This window comes from Siniperca chuatsi, linkage group LG21 (genome assembly GCF_020085105.1).
Source record: "Siniperca chuatsi isolate FFG_IHB_CAS linkage group LG21, ASM2008510v1, whole genome shotgun sequence".
In the NCBI taxonomy this organism is placed as follows: domain Eukaryota; kingdom Metazoa; phylum Chordata; class Actinopteri; order Centrarchiformes; family Sinipercidae; genus Siniperca; species Siniperca chuatsi.
In genome coordinates this window covers 16,857,713-16,878,865 of record NC_058062.1, presented here as the reverse complement: position 1 = coordinate 16,878,865, position 21,153 = coordinate 16,857,713, and the positions used below count along the sequence as shown (strand labels likewise).

The following is a 21,153-nucleotide window of genomic DNA, read 5'->3' as shown; positions in this document are numbered from 1 at the left end:
TCTGCAGATGTAGGTGTACAGCATAATTGAAATTAAATGAATAGTACAGAAGTGTGTTTCTGTTGAACTTATTTTATTGATTGCAAAAATTGTGTATAATTTACAAAGATGACACAGGCTCTACAGTACATTAAATATGAAAATATTTTCAAAAGACAGGTAGATAAGTCATTTTATCACAATTCATACTGTCAATAAAAAAAAATGGCTCATCGATGCAACACCTGTCATTTGTTGTGGTGGTGACACATAAATGCCAATAATGATCAGGGGAGACTGGAAGCTTGAGAGTTCCTGCTTCTCAGCCACAGTTTAAAAATAAAGACACCTGTGATGTGGGGCAACATTCATTCAACAGCTTTTACAAGCATCCCCAAAGAAAGTTGAGCCGGTATTTGCTTCTATACAATCATAGATCAACTTCCAATTCAGCCTACCAGGAATAAGAAACTGTTGCTGTCTTGTCCTGTATTAATCCCAATATATTTTTTCAGAATTTCATATCCACAAACACAATACTACATAAGCACACTTGTTTCCAGGTTAAAAAAAATAATTACAGCAAATGATAAGCTCCCATTTCTAAAGAAACGCGTGCCATTTTCACAGAGTAAACATGACTCAAAAGCTGTACAACATAAAAAAATTTAAAAAACTGAGATGACAGTAGCTCTTATGTAACTGTGTTGACCCCTGCTGTCTCAGGCAGAAGACACAGACACAATGAGAATATCCAACAAAAAAATCTGATACACTATGAACTCTATCTACAATACCAGATAAAAAAAAATTAAAATACATGTCACTCAACAAATATTCCAGTTTTCAGACCAAATGCGCATTCATACATGCTTGCACTAAAAGCAAACAAAAGCTATATAATAAAAAATGGAAAGTGCAGTTTTATATATAACATGTGTGGCCCAGTGTAATGAAACCAGCTAATAGCTACTCTATGCTGCTCATTGGCAGAATGATTGAAAACTAAGGCACTATCATGGTCCCCACACAGCCGGAACTGTACAAGTCCAACAATCATCTCCTCTGCTTTTCTGTATACCTCTTTGATTCAGTCACCATGGTGCAGGCACACCTGCAAAACAAGAGAAAAAACATACAGAAAGAATGAAGAAGAAAAAAACATACTAGAAAATACAAATTTCAACAAATATCTGCCTCTAAAAATCTCCATAGAGACAGTGAATTGTTGGCTGCATTAGTGTGACTTTGCATACCAATTCCCTGCCTGTTCTACATCAGTCCACACCTGTCACTATGTCTGCCAGAGCATCAGTACCAGCAGCAGACTCTCAGTGGTCCAGGCTGTTACCCAGCTTTTGCCCCTCCTGCAGCGCAGCCATGGCCAGTCTCAAGTGCTCCTTTAGACTCTGGATCTCTCGCTCGCTCCGGCCCTTCACCCCACTCAGCTCCTCATGCATCTCTGTGTATCGTTCACAGGCCAGCCGTTTCTCCTGCGGAGCAAAGAGCGGTAGACAGGCTTAAGCTCTTTAAACTGCCTTATCTACTAACTACTACATCAGCTCTTGGACCATCATAGTGTGACATCACACCCACTATGAAATGCATGTATACTTTCTGCATAAACATATGCTATATATTTGTGTTTTTTAAATGACATTATTCATACTGTATAACTTTTTGAGCACCTAGGCCAACTATACAGATTTATCCCGGGGTCTTTTTTAATGAACATTGTGTTCATTGTTTACTGTTCTCAACCTAAGCCAAAAACATCTTGGAAATGTGTTGCACAACATTTTCAGAAAGCTTCCAGACTATAAGACAGTTAACAAAGACTTTGTTCAAGGATGTGAGGATTAACATTCATCTAACAGTGTTTCACACACACATACACACACAGTACCGTGTTAAGAAACTGCAGTTCATTTCTTAGACAGCTGATCTCCTTGTGTAAATACTCTATCTCGTTTTCTTTCACCCTGAGAAGAACCTGGGAGAAAAACAACAAAACAACATAGCGGTGGTTGTCATTTGCTGCCAAAAAGAAAGAAAAAACACAACACAAACAAAACATCTTTTTATTACCCTAAATCCTTATAATTATCACATTGTCCACCAAAAATACACAGTACTTGTGTTCTGGCTGATTTATGATAAACACAGTGGGCGTTCTCTGTCATTTATATAATACATGACTTGGGATTTTGGCCAATTACTGTTTATCACGACATTCCCTTTGTATTCTGAAAACTACAACACCAGTTTAGTAACCAGAAAGACCATAAATGAACTGCTACATTTCTGTTTTTAGGTTTTGCTTTATAATGAGAGGGTGGGTGACATGTCAGTATCATTTGGTTGGACAGCAGGCTGGCCTATTTCTGAGACTGATGCTCCTCTAGAAGTCACGAGTTTAAGTGTCTCCCTGATTAAGTGTCCTGAGCAAAACTTTATAACTCACTTGGATAGTGCAGTACTTCCTGAAGTAGTAGTAGACTAGTGTATTCCTGAACATTTGTGCAAACACTGCAAGTCATGCTTTACATGTCTACATGATGCAAACCTCCAATGTTACTTAACCTATGACTTTGCTACTTGAAACTGAGTGGTTGGAGAGTTTCTTAAGAAATTTCTTAACCTGCTCTCGTCCCAAGACATAAAGGGCCAGTTCACTTAAATTATACATATACACTATATATATATATATATATATATATATACACACACACATATATATATATATATATATATATATATATATATATATATATATATATATATATATATATATATATATACACACACTATATATATATATATATATATATATATATATATATATATACACACACTATATATATATATATATATATATATATATATATATATATATATATATATATATATATATATATATATATATATATATATATATATATATATATATATATATATATATATATATATATATATATATATATATATATATATATATATATATATATATATATATATATATATATATATATATATATAAAACAACTTCTATTCTAGTTTAATTTGCCCAGGTTTTGAGGTATTGACTGTCAAATGGAATGTTGTAGTTATTAAAGCACTGAACAATTACATTTGAAAAACTCAAAAGCAATGTCCTTTCCCAGAAAAGATGTCTCTTACGCTGGATAATCCACAGGTGTCAATGTGAATAGTGAAGGTAAAAAATAGTGAAAACTGTAGTTTAAAAGTTTAAAAAGTCAATGGAATATTCTGATTAATAGGTACAAAAAACTGCCAGACACAGACCCCTGTCATCCACTTTGACTTTCAAGTATACAGTATGAGAGCGGTTACCTGTAGTTCACAGGGCGTCCCGTCTTTGTTGTCCTCTGAGCCCTGATCTGTGATGGTAGACCGCATACGACTGATCTCCTCCGTCAAACGGGCCTTTAAGTCCTGTAGAGACAAATATTTTGTCTTAATAATTTGAATGACGCCCATTGGTTGGCATACATTTGCAGACAATGGATCCCTAGTCTTATACAGCCAGACTACAGACTCCAAACTTCATTATTTACTGTACCAATAACGAACCACAGCATGCCAGCAATAGTGCAAAGTAATAGATACTGTATGCCACCTCTCACCTGTCCCTTACTGTATACAATGTTCCAGTGAGGGTCTAAATCTGGGTCCATGCATCTCAAACTCCTCTCAAGTAAAACATTTATAATTACACAGTCCATAAAAATGTCATGCTATATTTCAGAATTATCAAGGAAAACAATCTTTCATTTTGAGTTAGTTTTGGCTTAGACATGAAAAGACTGCTCCACCACTTGCCCTGTTCTTATGAGTATATTTTTATAATCTGCTGATAACTCACCTGGTTCTCTTTCCTCAGCTGCTCCATATCTCTCTCCTTGCGGCTGATCTCCCTCTCTCTCTCAGCGTTGTTCTGCTCGGCTCGGTTCAGCTCCAGACACTTCTGAGAGTAGCGCTCAGACAGTCCGGCCAGCTCTCTCTGCAAGGCCTGATTTTCTGTCCTGCAGAAATGGATAGATAACACAGAAAACTGTGTTCATGTCGGGTCCTTAGTGAACTAAACTGCAGAAATAAGAAAAAACAATTGCAACACTGCAAGCTTAAATTATGACAGAATGTACGTCACATTATCTGCTTTCTTTTTACTGTACGAGCTGCAAAAATTACATAGAAACAGGACACAATTATAGACTTCAACATGTATTTAACATACAAAGTGATCACGTTCAGAATTAGATGCAGAACTATGTCGCAGCACTGCTCCTGTGGGACGACCAACCCAAGCTAATCTTGTAAGAAGTCTTCTTATTAAGTGGTAGCTCCTTTATTCTGCCCTGCACTTACTGAATACCTCTAAAGTAAAGTATAGTACTATTATAATGTACTGACTACATTTAATAACAGCAACATACTGTGAAAAACTATGAGGGTGTTTTTTTCCATTTTCATGAGGAAAGTATTTCCTACTGTGGTTTTAAAACATCTTTATTGCTCATGACCAATAACCACAAAAAAAAGGAAGAGCATGCAAACAGCGAAAAAACGCAGAGTAGGCAACACAGATAAGCCCTAAAATGCCGGTTCCAGTAGCAGCCACTGAGACAGCGTTGTGTCAAAGGCCTTGTGAAGCTTACAAAGGAAAACTAATCCATGACCAAATTCTTCTACATTCCTTAAGTGCCTGACAGGACCCAGTGGCCGCCACGGTAATGGCCTTGCTTAGACAAGGAACCCTGGATTGTTGCGGAGTCTGCAAATTCTACCTTTTATTTCACAGAATACGCTTTTGTGGCCAACTAGCTCCCACTTAAAAGCACAAGGGAGCTATTCACATAAATGACCAATGTTGGCCTGCACTGACTGAGACTGAGGGCCAGGCTACAATCAAGAATTCATTTTCGAGGCGATATGGACCAAAGGCTTACAAAGGCTTAAACTATGTATTTTTAGTGACTTAGATTGTCACTTAAATCAACATATTTTATTAAAATATGATGTTATTTTTTTTAAAAAGATGGTTGCCGCTGGTGTCAGTAATGTTAAGGATTTGGTGTCATGCTAACAGACATTAAGACTGGTTGATTGGGTTGCTAGCCAGTTCTTTGTGCCCCCAAGTACCTGGGTGGCAAATGTACATCTCTACCACAAACTGGCACAAAGTGATTTGGAGTTACTTACTGTTGGTGGGCTCGCAAAGTCTGTGAATCTAGCACCCCACTGCTTAGCCTTTTGACTCTCTCCACCTCTCTCTCCAGCTCCTCTTTGTGTTTCTTCTTCAAAGCCTCCATTACTGAAACACAAACACACATGCGTGACACAACTTCTACACAATCTCATGGTAGCTGATAACAGCTCATCAAGGATGTTACTGACTGGGGAAGTGCAGGGACACTCAGACACACAGGGGTAAAAGAAATCAAGACCAACTGAGAAAACCTCATCAAAAAATAGTTCAATGTGAATACAAAATTGTTTACAGCCTTAAACTGCATTAGAAAAGCCTGGATCTGTACAGAATGCTTAGATGTGACATTCAATTTCAAATAAGTGTAGTATCAATATATTATTTATATTCTAAGATTAAATTACATTTATATAACTCACCGGCTTTCAACGCCCTAATATTGAAGTGGATTGATGGTGCTACAGAAGAGTATAAAAGCCCTGCTGGAGATGCTTTTATACATTTTTTGCTAATTTCCAATAGCTAATCTCAATTTAATGGCTCAGTTAAAGTCACATTTAGTACTGTAACTTTTTCACATAGTTCAATAGTGAAATGAAAGTTGCCTTCACAGTTGTATAACTGCACAATTATTTTGGTCTTGATATTCTTTTCTACCCCGCCTGGTCTGCTGACCTCGTGCAGTGTCCTGGGTCCCCTCCAGCAGCAGCCTGTCCTTCTCGGTCTCTAGCTCCTTGATCTGTCGGTCATGCTGCCTCTGCAGCTCCTCCAGCACTTGTCGATGTGCACGTTCCATGGCTCCCAGGCTGCGGCCGCAGGGGTACTCAGGTCCACAGCCACCCTTCACACCTCCTCCACCTCTCCCTCCTCCTCCACCTTCCTGTAGTTGCTCCAGCTGCTGCCTCAGTGACGCCACCTGAGAAAAGACAAAGACAGAGGTAAAGCCCACTGAGCGGCAGGGGTGGGGGACAGAAGCCTATCAATTTAACATGTGATTTGCATGTTTACATGAGATTGCACAAACGCTGGTGTTGGCAGTGAAAGACATGGGCACTAATAAGGATCAGGATATGAAGAAACAGGATGCTTTTGGATGGCCAACTATAAAGGTACAACTCTGTGCTTAACAGTAGGAATAATTCATTCATACTCACTGACTTCTAAACAGAATAAACTAAATGAACATTTTAGCCAAATCAATTGATCTGTTGCAGTTTCCCACTGCCAACACATGATTTACACATGATCACTGGCAGAACCACTGCGCACCAGCTTGAGCCATTGTTTTCCTGATGGACAGACTAATGATACCAACGCTCGCTCCACTGTTACCTTGGGCAGTGGCCACCTCTTGGATTTTATGGTTGTTGGTACTCAAAGTTCAACTTATTTGAACTTCAATCCCAATCACTGCTGACCTTTCAAAGACTGATTAGATTCAAGCTAAAAAAGAAGCTTATACACATAGGAAGCATTCGACTTTCATTACATTGTAATAATAGTGTAATACAACAATAAAATGCACATAGGCTTCTTTTTAGCATGCATTTAACAGCTCTTATATAATATAATATATATAGAAATAAATGAAATGTATGATGAAATAACATATAATAACTGTAGGATGAAATAACAGCGTTTAGCAGAACTCTTCGCCCAGCCTTGTGGTGCAGCGGTCTGCGTATCATGTGTAGACAGCCTCAGTGTCAAGAGGTTGCAAACAGGTTCAAACCAAAGACGCACATCACAACACACAGAGACATAACAGACAGGAGTAAGAGCAGTATTTCCGATAACACTATCTGTATTTTTTTCAGGCTAATCATCAATTTTCCACTGCATATTTTAGATGGAAATACTGCTGAAGAACAGCAAAGAACAGAAAAATAGTGACTCAAGTGTTAACAGGCAGAAACAGGAAATGTTTACTTCATCCAGACAGATGAAGAATAAATTTGCATTTTATTTAATTTGCAAATTGGAAAATCATCTCCACGCACTACCTCCCTCTGCAGCGCCTCATTGGCTGACTGGCTGGAAGACCGTGATCCCACTGGCGGTAAGGAACTCATCTCCTTTAACGGCATGCGTTCAAACTCAGCCCACTTTTTCTCAATTTCATCCTCCGGGTGTAACCTTTGGTTCGATCCCATGCCAGTACCCTTCCTGGACAGGACTGCCTCCCACTGGCTGCTTGTGTTCCTCTCCTCCTGCCACTGGCTGTGCTCCCTCCCCTGCCCCTCCCCTGCTTCTCTCTGACTGGCTGGGAGAGGGCTGGATGAGGCAGGAACAGGGGACAGCTCAACATAGTCAAACCTATGCTGAGCAGGAGGGACAGAGGTCGGAACTTCTGACTGAATGTCGCCATGGCGTGAAGATGGGCGACGGGAAGACAGCTGTAAGCGAGAATGGGAGTTTTCCTTGTCACTGCTGCTGTCAGGTAATCTAGAGAAGATTGGAGACAAATAATTATAAATCAAGGCTATAAAAAAAAATTAATCAAGGTGTGATTTCTTCTTCTCCTATCTCATGACCTGAATCACAGATTCATCAAAGTTGATAAAATAAGTAAATCAACAGCATACAAAGCCTCAACATGAACACTCAAGCCACAGCTGGCGGTGAGTCATTATGAAAACAGAACCTACACTGATATTCCAAGCAATTAATGAAGCTTTGATTCATCTTCAACAGCCAAAGTATACAGCTAACTGAAGTTCTTCAGGGGCAAAGTTGCTGGTGCATGTGAGTAACAGAGCCTCTTATCTGACTGCATTTAGTCAAGGCTGAGCTGTAGCAAGAGCTGAAATGAGCAATTCAAGAATGCTGAGGCAGCCAATCCTAAAATAATATGAGGGTAAAAAAAGTACTTCAAAAACATGAAGCATAAAACCTCCTTAGATGCTGCTTTTTAGGGCAGTTGCAAGTTGCAGTCACTGATTATTTTCTTTAACTAAATAAATTCTTAATTACCATCTTAAATTTCAAAAATAGCGACAAATGCACCTCACAAGCTACCCAAGCCCAAGTGATGTTTCAAAATGCAAACATACCTCAGTGGGCAATGTGAGGGAAGCTACTTTGGGTATAAAAGCTCTCTTTGCTTCTATTTCAGTTACTTTTTGATGGTGCACCTACCTCTAAATTGCTGAATTTAAACTTGAGTATTTTGATCTTGCTGGAGATGTTAAAACATCAGTTTCACACTTACTGACACTCCTCTCTCCATGATTACACAAAACACTGTGCTGCACTACAAAAACACTTTAAAGTAAACTGTGAAGCAGAGCGTAACTTTGCTAAATTAAATTTGATCTACTTTTGACTAAAATCGCAATGTAGGAACATTTAGATATCAAGATCAAACTCGGTATCTGCAGATAATCAATACTGAAAAACGTGATTGATATTGTAGGATTGACAATTGCTCACTCAAAATATTCAATTAACAATCATATGAAACAAAGAAAACCAAGTAACTCCTTGACTTCATTAAGGTGGGACAAAAAATGTTAACTCTTACATGATAAGTGATAAAAACTATACAGTTGTCAAGAAATAGAACACTACTGCTAACGTTAACTGTTTAAAGGATTAAAAAAATTAATAAAAATAAAATATTCAACTTCACCTAGAAATTTTAGGTGAAAAATGCTTTTTGATTAAGTTGCTTAAATTTAAATTTAAGCTTTTATATTTAACAATTCAACTGGCAATTACTGTGTGAGGTCTGGAGAGCTGCTGGGCTGGACACACTTCTTCAAAACCTCTATCCAATTCCGCCTGATTCCGGCTGTCATGGCAGACAGTGTGAACGCAGCCTCCCGCGTCTGGAGAACAAAAGAGAAAACAGGTTAAGGAGACACAAAGATGTGACAGAACTGGGATGAGATGGAAATGACAAAGGAAAACTGAAAGAGAGATACAGAGAGAGAAAGGTGGAAGAGATACTGACAGAGATGTGAGTCATGATAACGGAATAATACGAAAAAGCAGCAGAAATTGAGAGCGGGTGTGGTTAGCGCCCATGAGGACAAGAAGGGATGAATATAAAGAAGAAAATCAGTCCCATACACAGTCTATGAGAGAGACTGACCTGTAACAGAGATACTCGCCTGTATCTGAAACCCATAGTTCTTCTCTACATCAAACTCAGACACCTTCACACAGGATTTTAGGTCAATCTCCCCGTCCAAGTCGTCTTTCTATACAGAACACAGGAACACTTTCACAAACTACACAGAAACAGGGTTCATTTCTCCTACACTTTGTTACTTTCATAATAAATATGTTTCTTTATGCTTGAAGTGCTCATCCAAGCTTGTTTTTAATGAATAACATTATTAGAATTATTACAAAATTACACAAAAATATACATACCTCCTCTGCACTCGAGTCTCTGTAGTACTTCAGTCCAGCATCAGTCAAAACAAACCAATGCTTCTTCCACTAAAGAAACACAGTAGATATCAATTAATCCAAGACTGAACTCTTCGGACACAGTAACACCAAATAAAGCACTATTACCACTTGACAACATCACAGTGACACAGGAAGGCCCCATATCAAACTGCAGAACTACAGTACGTAATGTGTGAAGTGAGAAGCTCATTCACTCAAGCATATCATTCAAAGAGAGGAGACACCTGTTGTGCCTCAAGCCACCAAGCTATTACTGTGATAACAAGGATAATCTGCCGCTATCGCCTTACACACAACCTTTCTCATTAGGAACGAGGGATGGAGGGAAGAGGGTGGTAAAGATGGAGGCAGAGGAAGATATGACTTCTGAGTGGAGTTCGACATTCTGCCTTACAGTACCTTACCTCTCCACTCTCTCCCAGTTTGGACATCCATCCCTTCTTGAAGTTGAGGAGGTCAGGCTGTGAGGCAAAGAGCATACAGTGTCATGTTCGCTGACCTTCATCTGAATGTTTGAAAGAAATGTTACAAACACAAAACTTGAAGGAAGGACCTCTGCTCTCTGTGTAAGTCAAAGTCATTTATTTGTATAGCCCTTCATCACAAGTAAGTCTCAAAGCATTTTACAAAGAAAAAAGAACCGGAGAAAGTGAATGGGAACAGAAAAGAAGAAAGAAAAATGTAACTAGATGTAACCAATCAAAACAGGACAAACACGAGACCTAACGAAGGGTGGGGCATACTCAATATAATTATATCTCTATACATGAAATTAGCAACAACAGCCACAAAGGACATAAACCAGTTTCTATTGTGGAGAAACTGCTTTTCTTATAATGCATGCTGAAACTGGTAAAGTCTGTACTGGTACCACTAAACGTTTATATGGATACATTTGTATATACTTTTTTAAAACTATTTTGGGAACACATTTAAATCACAGCACTTGATATTTAACATAATGATACTATTGGACATATTGTGATCATTCAACAATGCCCTATGTTGTTAATATTGTATCTCAACAACACAATGTTTACATAGCAGGGTGCTGCTCTATTGCACTGCAGCATACCAGAGAAATAAAAAAAAAAAAAAAGGCAATGATTGCATAGGAAGACGCATATGAGGTGTGAAAAATTACAGGAAATGACAAGTATGGATGGACACAAAATATCTGAAGACAACAGACAGACAGACAGACAGACAGACCGACAGACAGACAGACAAGGAAGCGGAGCAGCACATCCTCAGTGATGGGAGAAAAAAATCTGGAAACTCAAGACATTTGCAGTGGGAACACAAGTGTCTACAGTAACTTTTCTGTTCATTACTCAACACTGTTGCACACAATGAAATATTTCTCTTGCTCCAGCTGTGTGGTAGTAGAAGATACATTGAAACATGCTGTAGCTACTCTATAATATTTCCAGGAACTGTTTTTTGTTTTTGACACGATTACAGGAAGAGAATAACATGTGCTAGGTACCTCAAGATGTGGCGATCCCAGATTAAGATTAGGCAACTGTACATTCCTCACTTTGCTTATCTCTCTTACACCAGCATGTACATTCCTCACCTCTTTCTGCATCCGTCATCTCATCTCATCTCCCACTGGAGTCTCATTCCCATCACTTTTTTTTCTCTCTTTTGCAGCTACTTATTGTTCATTTTATTTCATTGCTACATCACTTTGTTGTGCTCCCTCTCTGTTTGCACTATAATATAATTTCTCTCTCTGTTCTGTCATCTCTAACCACCCCTTTTCTGTATTTATACTCCCTCCCTGGCTTCAGTTGTGTTCTTGTAAGCCACAGCACCACCCAGTTTTTCTCTGCATAAGCCAGTTCATCTATGCTACGGATCTTCTTTAATCTAACACATTTTAAGGTCTGGTGACTGCCAATAGACTCTGTAAAGGGATTAATGTAGTTAGCAACACCATGTTAAGAAGATATCAGTGTATTGCTAAATTTGATAAGCCTTTCGTTCCATTTAAATTTCCTTTCATCATTAATAAATGATGGGGCAAAACACCTGGGACTTTTTAAATATTGCTGGGTATCCACACACATATATATACACACACACACACAAATCAAGCACAACAACTAATGGCTGGATCATCAGCGGCCAGCTATAAATACAATAGAAACTTGTTTTAGAGACTGACAGCTGCATCTTATAAAATGAAAGAGTGTATGAGGGTGAATCATTGGTGACTCTTTTATTCTGTCCACTTTCCTTCCTCACCTCAAACTGTGTGTGTGTATATGAGAGGTTAACTACTGGATCAAGCTATGATGTGTCAAATCTCATCAGAAATTAATGTTATTTAGTCAATACATGCCCATTAGCAAGGTCAGGGAGCAGCCACGGTTGGGAGGACACAGAAAAAAAGGGCAGCATCTGTTATGAATAACCCTAATGGTACAGTGATTCTCCTTGTCATGTGCTCTCAGATCAGTGACCTTGCTTGAAAGGTCAGAGACAGAAGGAAGAAGGTCAAACACTGGCAATAGTCTGAGACAACGTCCACTCTTCCAGACTCCTGTCTCCCATCACTATAGAAGAGTACTGTCTGGTTAGCTTTGTCCTTTAGGCCTACTACAGCATGTTTGGTTCTCCTCTTCCCTTGTTTCTGTTTAATTAAATAGATTACCTCTCTGAACAGTTTTAAGAGGAGTATGCCTAATGATACATGTACACACTCATGGTGATGCCAGTTGCTGAATTACAATGGTTTAGAGAGGCAATACCTTCTAGGTTATTTTACAAAGACATTTGCAACAAGGTTTTGTATTCTGTATCTGTGTGCAAACAGGGGACGTGTGTCACAGCTGGCTGTAAGAACTAACACATACAGAACAGGCTGCTGGCTAATGACACTTCCTGCTACTGTAAACAACACAGGGTAAACAGATGAAACTACACCACACCTGCAAACCAGCGTGATTTTTTTAGACTTGTGTACAAATCTTAACTTAGCTGTGGTACACATGGGGGCAGTTTTAAGCTAGCGGTAAGGTGGAGGCATTTCTGCCCACTTGACGTTAACGTGCACACCCCTCGAATCAAACGAACGCTGATAAAAAATTAGCTAACCTACATTAGCCTTTCCTAAAAACAAAACATTTAAACCAAAGTGAGATACGTGAAAGGATAGCTCCTAATATATTTTAATATTATAATATATATATTTATGCGATATGTATATTCAGGAAGGAGTGACAGACAGGAAAAACAAAACTTCTTTCAAGGTGTAACTTACCGTCATGATAATAGGATCCAGAGAGGGTTAAAGAAAGACAAAAGAAAAGTACCGTTACCTCACGCAAATATAATCCTTCTTGCTCTCAAGTTCACTACTCAGTTTAGCTAAACCTCTCGCGTAAAACCTTTACTTTCTCGCAGGAAACTGGCGTTACGCGAACTTAGATAAACCCCGCCATTCATACCCATGTTAACTTAATCAAGCGAACCGCCAACGTCCATAGCAGATTCTCTATCCAGTCTTAAGGGGAAAGTACATTCGTCCGACTAAACGTGGGTAAACTGTGGACGTTTAACAGGAATAATTTCACAATTTTCTGACAAGTCGTGGGTAGCTAACGACACACTTTTGACTCGGCTGTGTCTTCGCTCGCTGCTCTGCTCTCTCTGCCCTGTCTGCCACTTCCTGGGCGGATCCGCGAAGATCGTTTGAGAAAACAAGCCAACCCTTCCTAACCACACGGTGCTGGCTCTAAAACCGGCGTCCGGGGACCTCCAGGGGCTGAGGGGGATCCAGTGGGGTCCCCAGCAACATGAGGATTGATATAGCTCCGATTAATTGCACCAACAACAGGTTATCATTAGAAGAAAACGTATCAAAATGTCTGTTAAATCTGAGGTCTCACTCTCTCCTCGGGACCAAACCTCTAAAATCTTGGGGGTCCTTGACATGGAAAAGTTTGACAATCCCCAGCAGAACAAATTTACTTGCTATATTTTTCTGACCGAGAATCTTTTGGGCTTGCAAACAAAGTGACACTCCCCCCTGCAAAATCCTCTCTGGGTAGCTATTGGTTTCAGTTCAGGAATTTCAACACATGCCCCAGCAGACCACAATTGACAAAGCTCAGTCAGTCTTATGAAATGCCTGTAGGGTGTAGGTGAAGTCTATAGACACACAACAAACAGCCGTTAAAAGAGAATTTAAAAAGAGTTTGAGATACTGTAGATATGCCAGCAGGTTAGGGTGCCAAGTATATAAAACTTTACAATTATAGACAGTATCTGTGTGAACACTGGACAAGCTGCCAGCATGTCTAGTAAATATGTAACCTAAAGATACAGAATATTTAAGCAGAGCTGCAATAAACTTTTATTGAACCGTGTGTGTTACAGTTATGTTCAAATTAGTGATAACAGAAAAATCAACTGTAACTTCACCCTCCATATGGCACAGTGGGAGAGAGGCGGTTTCCACATACATATATATAGTAAAAGAACACACATTTGCTGTAAATGGACTGGCTGGATCACATACCTGCATTTGTTCTGATCTGTGGTGGTTACCCTTCCAAGAACTGCTCTCATCCGCTGTGGGACTGCCAGACCTCTGAAAAGGAACAGATTGTAGTTATGAAGCTAATGTCCGACTGAGCAAACATAGAAACCTGAGTTTCACATCCACAGACTTTTTCAAAACTAGTGTAGGGTATGTGGATGTGGTTAAGCATTAACATATTATGCAGGTGAAAGCCACAGGAAACAAGCCGCAATTCCACTGTGCAGGGGGAAAAGGTGCTTAATGCAGTGCACATACCATTGTAGGGTTTTAATGCTCAATTCCAAGCCCCTTCTGTACTGTTGCCACTCTCTCTGCTCCCAGTCCTGCCTCTCTAAGCTTTGAAATCTCAAAAATCCAATAAGGGTCTTGGTCAGTGTATTACCAGTTTTGCTAAATGTAATATTTTCCCAGTAATGTTTAGTTTTATCAAGGTTACTCTAATAAAGCAGCTAAAATCAAGAAACTAAGTTTTTTTAAAAAACTCAATAAATAAATAATTAAAACTCTCCCTCGCCCCAGGCAGCCTACCTGCAATGAGGTGGAGGAGTGAGCTCGAGATAGATACCCGCTGCCACCATAGTGCCAGTCTCTCTCAGTGTCCCCTGTATCTTCCCACTCTCTGGAGGGATGCTTACTCAGGGAGTGGCTGAAACAGTATGAACAGGTTATCAGTGTGTCTGATTTGGTCAAATGTATCCAATCTGATGGTGTGGAAGAAGCAAAGCCATCTAGATTTACCAAAAACAGTTTGTGATCTACATCACTAAAAACCATGTAAAAAAAAAAGATAAATAATGTGAAAATACATGTAACTGGTCTATTTCACAATGTAATGTTAACTAATGTACATAGCAGTAAAATATTTTGCCAACACCACTCCTTTCATTCTTTGTGGTGCAATATGAGTCTGACCTGGCTGGTTTAAAGAGTTCCTGTCTCCGAGAGGGCTGCTGGTTCTGAAGCCGCCCCATGTGGCCTGGCTCTTCTCTCTGATGGATCATTTTGACCTTCGGCACGTCAGCCATCATGGCATACTCCTCCCTGTTCCGTCCTGTGGACACCACCGACAGTTGGCCTGACTCTGAGGACTCCATGGAGCTCTGGGAGGAGGTGTGCCTCCGCAATTGAATCTGAGGTGAAGGAGAAGAGCTCCGTGCGCGTTGGGAGGGCCTCTTGTCATTAGGCAAGGAGCAGCGATCCTCTTGGCCATGTCTACCAACTCCAGATCTGATGCTGGTGGGGCTACTGGGTGTTTCCAAGGTGATGAAAACTGTTCTGCTGCCATTTGTGGTCTGTCTAGAGGGTGCAGCAGCATGAGATAACGAGGAGCTGCGGAGGGAATGAGTCAATTCCCGCCAGGAACATGGTGAGCGGTTGGAGTCAGATTTTGAGTCGTGGTAAGTGTTTTTTCTCTGAAAGGAATGGCTGGAATCTCCATTAGTGGCATTTCTCAGGATTGAGTAGCCTGGACGGTCACTGTTGCCTTTTCTAGAGGGAGAGGAGTTGCGGCTGTTGTGATTCTTGCTATTAAGGGAGCTGCTAGTTTCTGTTTTCCGCAGTGAGCGCTGGTCAGGAGCATCATAGCTTTTCCTTGAAGGCAACAAACTGTGGCTATCACAATTTCTGACAGAACTGTTTACTTCAGACTTGCGCAGCAGAGACTGAGAAGGAGCTTCATAGCTTCTCCTGGAAGGGGAGGAGTTACGACTTTCACGACTACGGCCATGTAATGAACCACTGGTGTCTGTTTTCCTAAGTTGATACTGAGTAGGGATTTCATAGCCTCTCCTTCCAGGAGAGGAACAACGGCTGTCACGACCTCGACTGCCACCGACAGGGCTTGATTCAGTCTTACGGAGCACAGATTGACTTGTGTCATAACCTCGTCTGGATGGAGACACTGTGGGGCTTTCATGCTCTTGGTCATTCCCTCCATTCCTAGCTGTTGGGTTACGTAGCTGAGCCTGGCTTTCAATATCATAGCCTTCTCTTATGGGGGAGCCACAGCGTCCATGGTGACTACGTCCGCTTAAAGACATAATTGATTCAGATTTACAAAGGAGGGATTGGCTAGACGAGCTGTAACATCTCCTTGGTGGTGAGGAACTGTGACTGTCACGCAGACTGGTAGAAGTTCTCCTACACGGAGACAAAGTACGACTGTCGCGCCCACGTCCATTAGATGAACTGCTGGGGATTTCAGTTTTGCGAAGAGACATTTGGCCTGAAGGGTTAAAGTCCCTCCTTGAAGGAGATGAGCTTCTGCTGTCTCGACCCCGGCCACTCAAAGACCCACTTACTTCCGTTTTCCTCAAAGCACTCCTAAAATCAGTAATGGTGCTGGGCTGGGATTTGACTGAACTAGCAAATGATTTAAAGTTTCTTGGCAGAGTTCCTGACTCAACACGTTGCCCATGTGTGCTTTGCAAGGAGTTTCTGGATCCTGGCTCCATCCCTCGAGACCACCCTCCACCATCAAAGTTATGCTTGCTAAGGGAAGCAGTGGACTCGCTGCGTCTGAATGGTAAGTTTCCACGTGAGGGAGAAGAAGAGCGAGATTGCAGAGCTGAGCCTTGCCTTGAGGAATCAAAATGTCCTGACTGTTGATAGGAAGAGATGTAAGAAGAAGGGTTTCCCCGGCCATATGAGCTGCTGAAACCTTTTCGCCCAGTTGAGGCCAGCGACTCCGCTATCTTAAAAGGAGTAGGACTCGGAGAGCGGGGGCCAACTTGTGCCTCAACCTCAACGGCAATTTCATAGGGGTCAGGAGGCGGGATTTCCACTGACAGATCCTCATTTAGAGCCTCCAGTATCTGCCTTTCAGAGGCCACGCCAAGATTGGGGTTTCTGAAGGGGACGGTGTCTTTGGGCTCTACGTTTCTGCTGCTGAAGATGGGATGTCCTCTCTCAAAATGGCGGAAAATAGCAGGCGGGTTGTTATCATGGAGTGAACGGGCACCCGCTGCCCTCCCCAGGGAGAAGTAGCCACTTTCACGCTTCTCTCTGTCTTCTTTTGACCCTGGAAGAAAAGAGAAGTCATACAGTGTGACAGAAATAGAAAGAAGGAGGGATAACAGAAATAAGAGATGCACACATCAAAGTTCAACTAGTGAGCAACTACCAGAAGTTTCCTGACACAAACTGAGCTATATTGTATTGTATAATTGCTCTGGGACACCTCAGCTGGTGACATCAAACAGTATTGCCAAGTAAAGAACACCTTTGGCTGTAACTGGATATGGATTGGTAAAGTCATAGGTTTACTGAAGGCTCGGTGCACAGAACTCATACTTAGAGCTACATGTGTTCAAGGAAGAGATCAGATGATGCTCTTTCATTTCTTCTTACTATGCTTCTACAAAGTCGTGTATCTTTTCCAACTCTTTCTAATGTATCCTATCTGCCCAGAAATTAATGAAACAGCAACAATATACTAGGTCAGCTTTCACTGACTACTGAATCTGTCTCTGTTCCGAGATTCGTCCATCCAGGCCCGAGGGTTGGGCCGATGGGGTGGAGGGTCGAGCCGGGTCATGCTGAGTTTGGTTGAACGGCGACGGATCGGCAGGTATTCGTCCTCAGCACTGACGGAGCCACTGAATTCTTGGTAGTCACTGTGGTCACGACAGCTACATGGAAGAGGAGATGGAAGAAGAATGACAAGAGTAGGGATGGAAAGGTGAGAGATTGAGAGAGGGGAGGGCAAGGGAGGAGGGGAGAGAAGTAAGAGGCAAAAGAAGGAAGATAGAGAACAATTAAATCTGTATAATATGAATTTCATAGAGTAGTATTGCAAGTGCATCATGCAACATGAAAATTGTAGGTCAGAGAACATAGTGAACAGAACTGGTGAGACTCAGAATAGATGACACACTACAGACTACACACTTAGTCTGTGTTTTTAAATGATTATACAGTACTGTGGTGACAATCTAGCTCACTAAAACACCAAAATTACATATGAAAGTCTACAATTCCACTTTCTAGCTCTCCTAAATGGCTTATTATCACCATCCAGTACGCCTACCTGTCAGTGCTGTCGTCGTCGTCGCCGTCACAGATATAAAGCTCACAGTCGGGGCTCAGGATGCACAAAGAGCTCTCCTCATAACCCAGACGGCCTCCACTGACATCACAGTAGCTGCTCACCACCGACAGACAGTCAGAATCCTCCTGATAGGATGACAAGGTAAGACACAGGCCAATCACAACGTCGCAGCAAACTCCATTTCTCTCCAAGTCACAGAGGAAGAGGCACTGATGTCGCTCTTGACGATGACTGTACCTCTAAACAAAGGCAATGCTTAAAAAAATTTAAATATGACACGACACCTCTGACAAATAACTTTTTCAGCATATAGGTTCACTGAAAATACACACTGACTTTACATCAGTGTAAGAAAGCACATACATAAAAATCCTAGATCCTTCTCTCTGGCTCCATCTCCTTAAGTAGAGGGTTAGCTGAATAGTGTCTGTCCCCTCTGTCCTCTCTGACACACACACATGTTCGGTCTGCTGTTCGATTAGGGTTACACCTCTGTAACTCGACCTGTCTCATGGCTTTTCCTCATTAATATTTCATCACTTTTTTTCTTGCCATAAACCCTTCTCTTGAAATAGATTGTCTTAAAAAGAATCTAAAACTGTCTGTAAATGTCAGAAATTGGGACTGACCCCTACAACTTCCAGGAAACTATAGGTAAGGTATTATTATTAAGGAACTATAGTGGTACAATTCAACATACTGAGATAAATCACAGTAGAGACAGCTGCAGTCATGTCATGGAAGCAGGATAAATAGAAAGCAGAACAGTTGTCACAGTTTTAATACAGTACAGACTTATCCCCATCCTTTCTGTACGTTGTCCAAATGTCTAATATTACAAGTGATTCCCAAGAGGGCAGTAAGTGATCCAACTTCATTAATTTATAATAGGAGCCACTGCTGCCGCCCTGCTCCTCCTTCCCTGCCTCTGACCTTTTCTTAATTTACTCACAAGCAGCAAAGACTCACACATGATCTCACTAACTTTGTTTACATGTTGACGGCATTAAACTGGAAGGCGCTTTGTGATTTCTTCACTCACCCACAGAAACACTGACTTTTGGGACAAGTGAGCAGTTCTTTTGCCCAGGAAAATACCTACTTGAATAGATTCTTTTGTATTCCAAATGATATCATGAAAGTTTGTGCAGCATTTCTGATCTACAAGATAAATGCTGAGTCAAGCAATACAGTAGCAACTCATGCAGTTTCCCTTGACTTAACATCTGACCTCAGTGTCTTTTGCTGACTTCACCTGTGACCTCTAATGCTCTCACCTTTCTGTCTTTCTACAGGTCCAGCTAATTCCATCACTCAGCACATATTCTGCTCTTGTTCCTATCTCTACCCTGTTACCTGGCTGCTCTGTTCATCTCCCTCCCTCTTCCTTTCTGGCCCTCTCTTCTCCCTTACCTTGCTGCTGGTGTCTCTTTCCTCTGTCTGGGATGTGATCGGTGTTAACAACGCTCCTTTGCCTGATCCAATCCCAATGTCAATTCCAGTGGCAGTCCCAGTTTCAGTCTCTGCTGTGGATTTCTGCTGTGGTGCTGTCTCGGTGCTCTCCCCTGCGCCGGCGTGCAGGTGCCTCTGGCGCAGGCAGTCGTGGCAGCGGGAGGGGTCAAAGATGTTGGGCTGGAACTTGGGGCAGATGGGTTCATCGCCGGAGAGGGGCATGGTGAGTCCAGAACCTGCACAATCATCGCATCTCACAGAGAAAACTGTAAAAGAACGGGGGGGGGGCAAAAAAATAAGAACACAAACAACACTTCTGAGTAGAAATGGAAGACTTCTGTAGTGACTTAACCATTAGAAATGTGTGTTACACTTATGAAATCACTCATGTGCTGATGCAAAGACACATGTTGAATGAAATATTTTCCTAAACTTACAGAGCATCAAGTGTGAGATGAAATGAGAAAAATCAAGACTATTACAGTTTTCTTGAGAATAAAAAAAACCCTATATGCTGTTGAGTCTGGCTGTGACACTGCATTACTGGAGACAGGTGTAAGCACAGAGCAGCAGCTCAGAATGAATACTAAAGAGGGTCTTTTATTTCATGGTTCAAGCAGGATCTAAAGCGGAACTGTTAAGGTGATAACTTATCACACTAGACGACAGTGAAACACAATCCAGTCAGAGCACTGTCAAAGCTCCCCACAGATTAGCATTACTACCAACCATAAGGCACATGCAGTGTAATCTAACAGCTTTTACAAGCACCACAGCCTCTAGTAATGAAGTCAGTGAAGTCAGTGAACCTATTAGGATAGTAAACAGTAGTAGTAAAATATTTTGTGATGGCTTTGATATAAAAACAGTAAGAGAATTGATGAGTATTACCTGACGAGAGGCTCCTGCTGTTAGCTCCACTTTGAATATGTCATTAGGAGTCTGAGGATAAACTGTCCATCAGACCCCCATCAGGCACATGCCTCCTCTTCCCCATGCTCTCTGTCCTCCCGAGCTGCCAAACACTCAAATCAACCCCATTGGCTGTTCTGACAATGAGTGAAACTGAAGCATCCATGACCGGCCATGGTGGCTCTCAGTTAACACAGCGGAGACCCTGAAGCACACACAGACCTAGAGCCAACATGGAGCCAGTGGCCTGCTGGTTCCTCTGTTGAGCGGTTGTATTAAATATCATGGGCTTTACAAAGCGAAATGAAACGCTCATGCTAGTGGCAGCTGGCACACGCTGGCTCAGGTTAACGTAAATAAATAAACACTGGTGAGATGGGGGTTTAACATACATTGAAAGCAGTGGCTGAGTGGTATAAGGTTCTCGAATAAGGAATAAGGTGCTGTTGGAGGCACAGCGGCCGGTTCTCCTTTAGATCACACACACACACACAGGTAATACTGAGCTATAAGGAAACACAGAGCTAAGGGTTGATTTCCTGATGTTCTAGAGAG

The 21,153-nt window shown here is 41.2% G+C and overlaps 1 protein-coding gene across 4 annotated transcripts; it reads right to left on the bottom strand.

Annotated features, from left to right (window-relative positions):
• Positions 1–52: 52 nt before the first annotated feature.
• Positions 53–20,701, bottom strand: LOC122868596 (TRIO and F-actin-binding protein-like). Of its 4 annotated transcripts, XM_044180694.1 has the most exons (18): positions 19,648–19,923; positions 18,214–18,359; positions 17,640–17,815; positions 15,099–17,205; positions 14,715–14,832; positions 14,163–14,234; positions 10,036–10,092; positions 9,590–9,658; positions 9,325–9,414; positions 8,930–9,039; positions 7,213–7,654; positions 5,885–6,125; positions 5,203–5,314; positions 3,866–4,025; positions 3,334–3,435; positions 1,886–1,972; positions 1,268–1,472; positions 53–1,093 (listed from the first exon to the last, which is right to left on the bottom strand). In XM_044180694.1, the coding sequence occupies exons 1-17, from the start codon at positions 19,906–19,908 to the stop codon at positions 1,311–1,313; spliced, it is 4,512 nt and encodes a 1,503-aa protein (XP_044036629.1). In that variant the 5' UTR covers positions 19,909–19,923; the 3' UTR covers positions 53–1,093; positions 1,268–1,310. The 4 variants fall into 4 exon arrangements, with proteins under 4 accessions (XP_044036629.1, XP_044036631.1, XP_044036633.1 ...); XM_044180696.1 differs by lacking the exons at positions 14,715–14,832; positions 15,099–17,205; positions 17,640–17,815; positions 18,214–18,359; positions 19,648–19,923 and adding an exon at positions 14,442–14,459; XM_044180698.1 differs by lacking the exons at positions 14,163–14,234; positions 14,715–14,832; positions 15,099–17,205; ... (1 more) ...; positions 18,214–18,359; positions 19,648–19,923 and adding an exon at positions 12,903–13,622.
• Between the last annotated feature and the right edge of the window lie 452 nt (positions 20,702–21,153).

What these genes read in the sequence shown, in the direction of transcription:
- LOC122868596 (XM_044180694.1), bottom strand. Translation starts at nt 19,908, where the DNA reads ATGCCCCTCTCCGGCGATGAACCCATCTGCCCCAAGTTCCAGCCCAAC. An exon ending in GAGACTCGAGTGCAGAGGAG is followed by an intron (nt 9,415 to 9,589) that starts GTATGTATATTT and finishes TGTTCTGTATAG; the next exon opens with AAAGACGACTTGGACGGGGA. An exon ending in GACCCAGGACACTGCACGAG is followed by an intron (nt 5,315 to 5,884) that starts GTCAGCAGACCA and finishes TTTGTGTTTCAG; the next exon opens with TAATGGAGGCTTTGAAGAAG.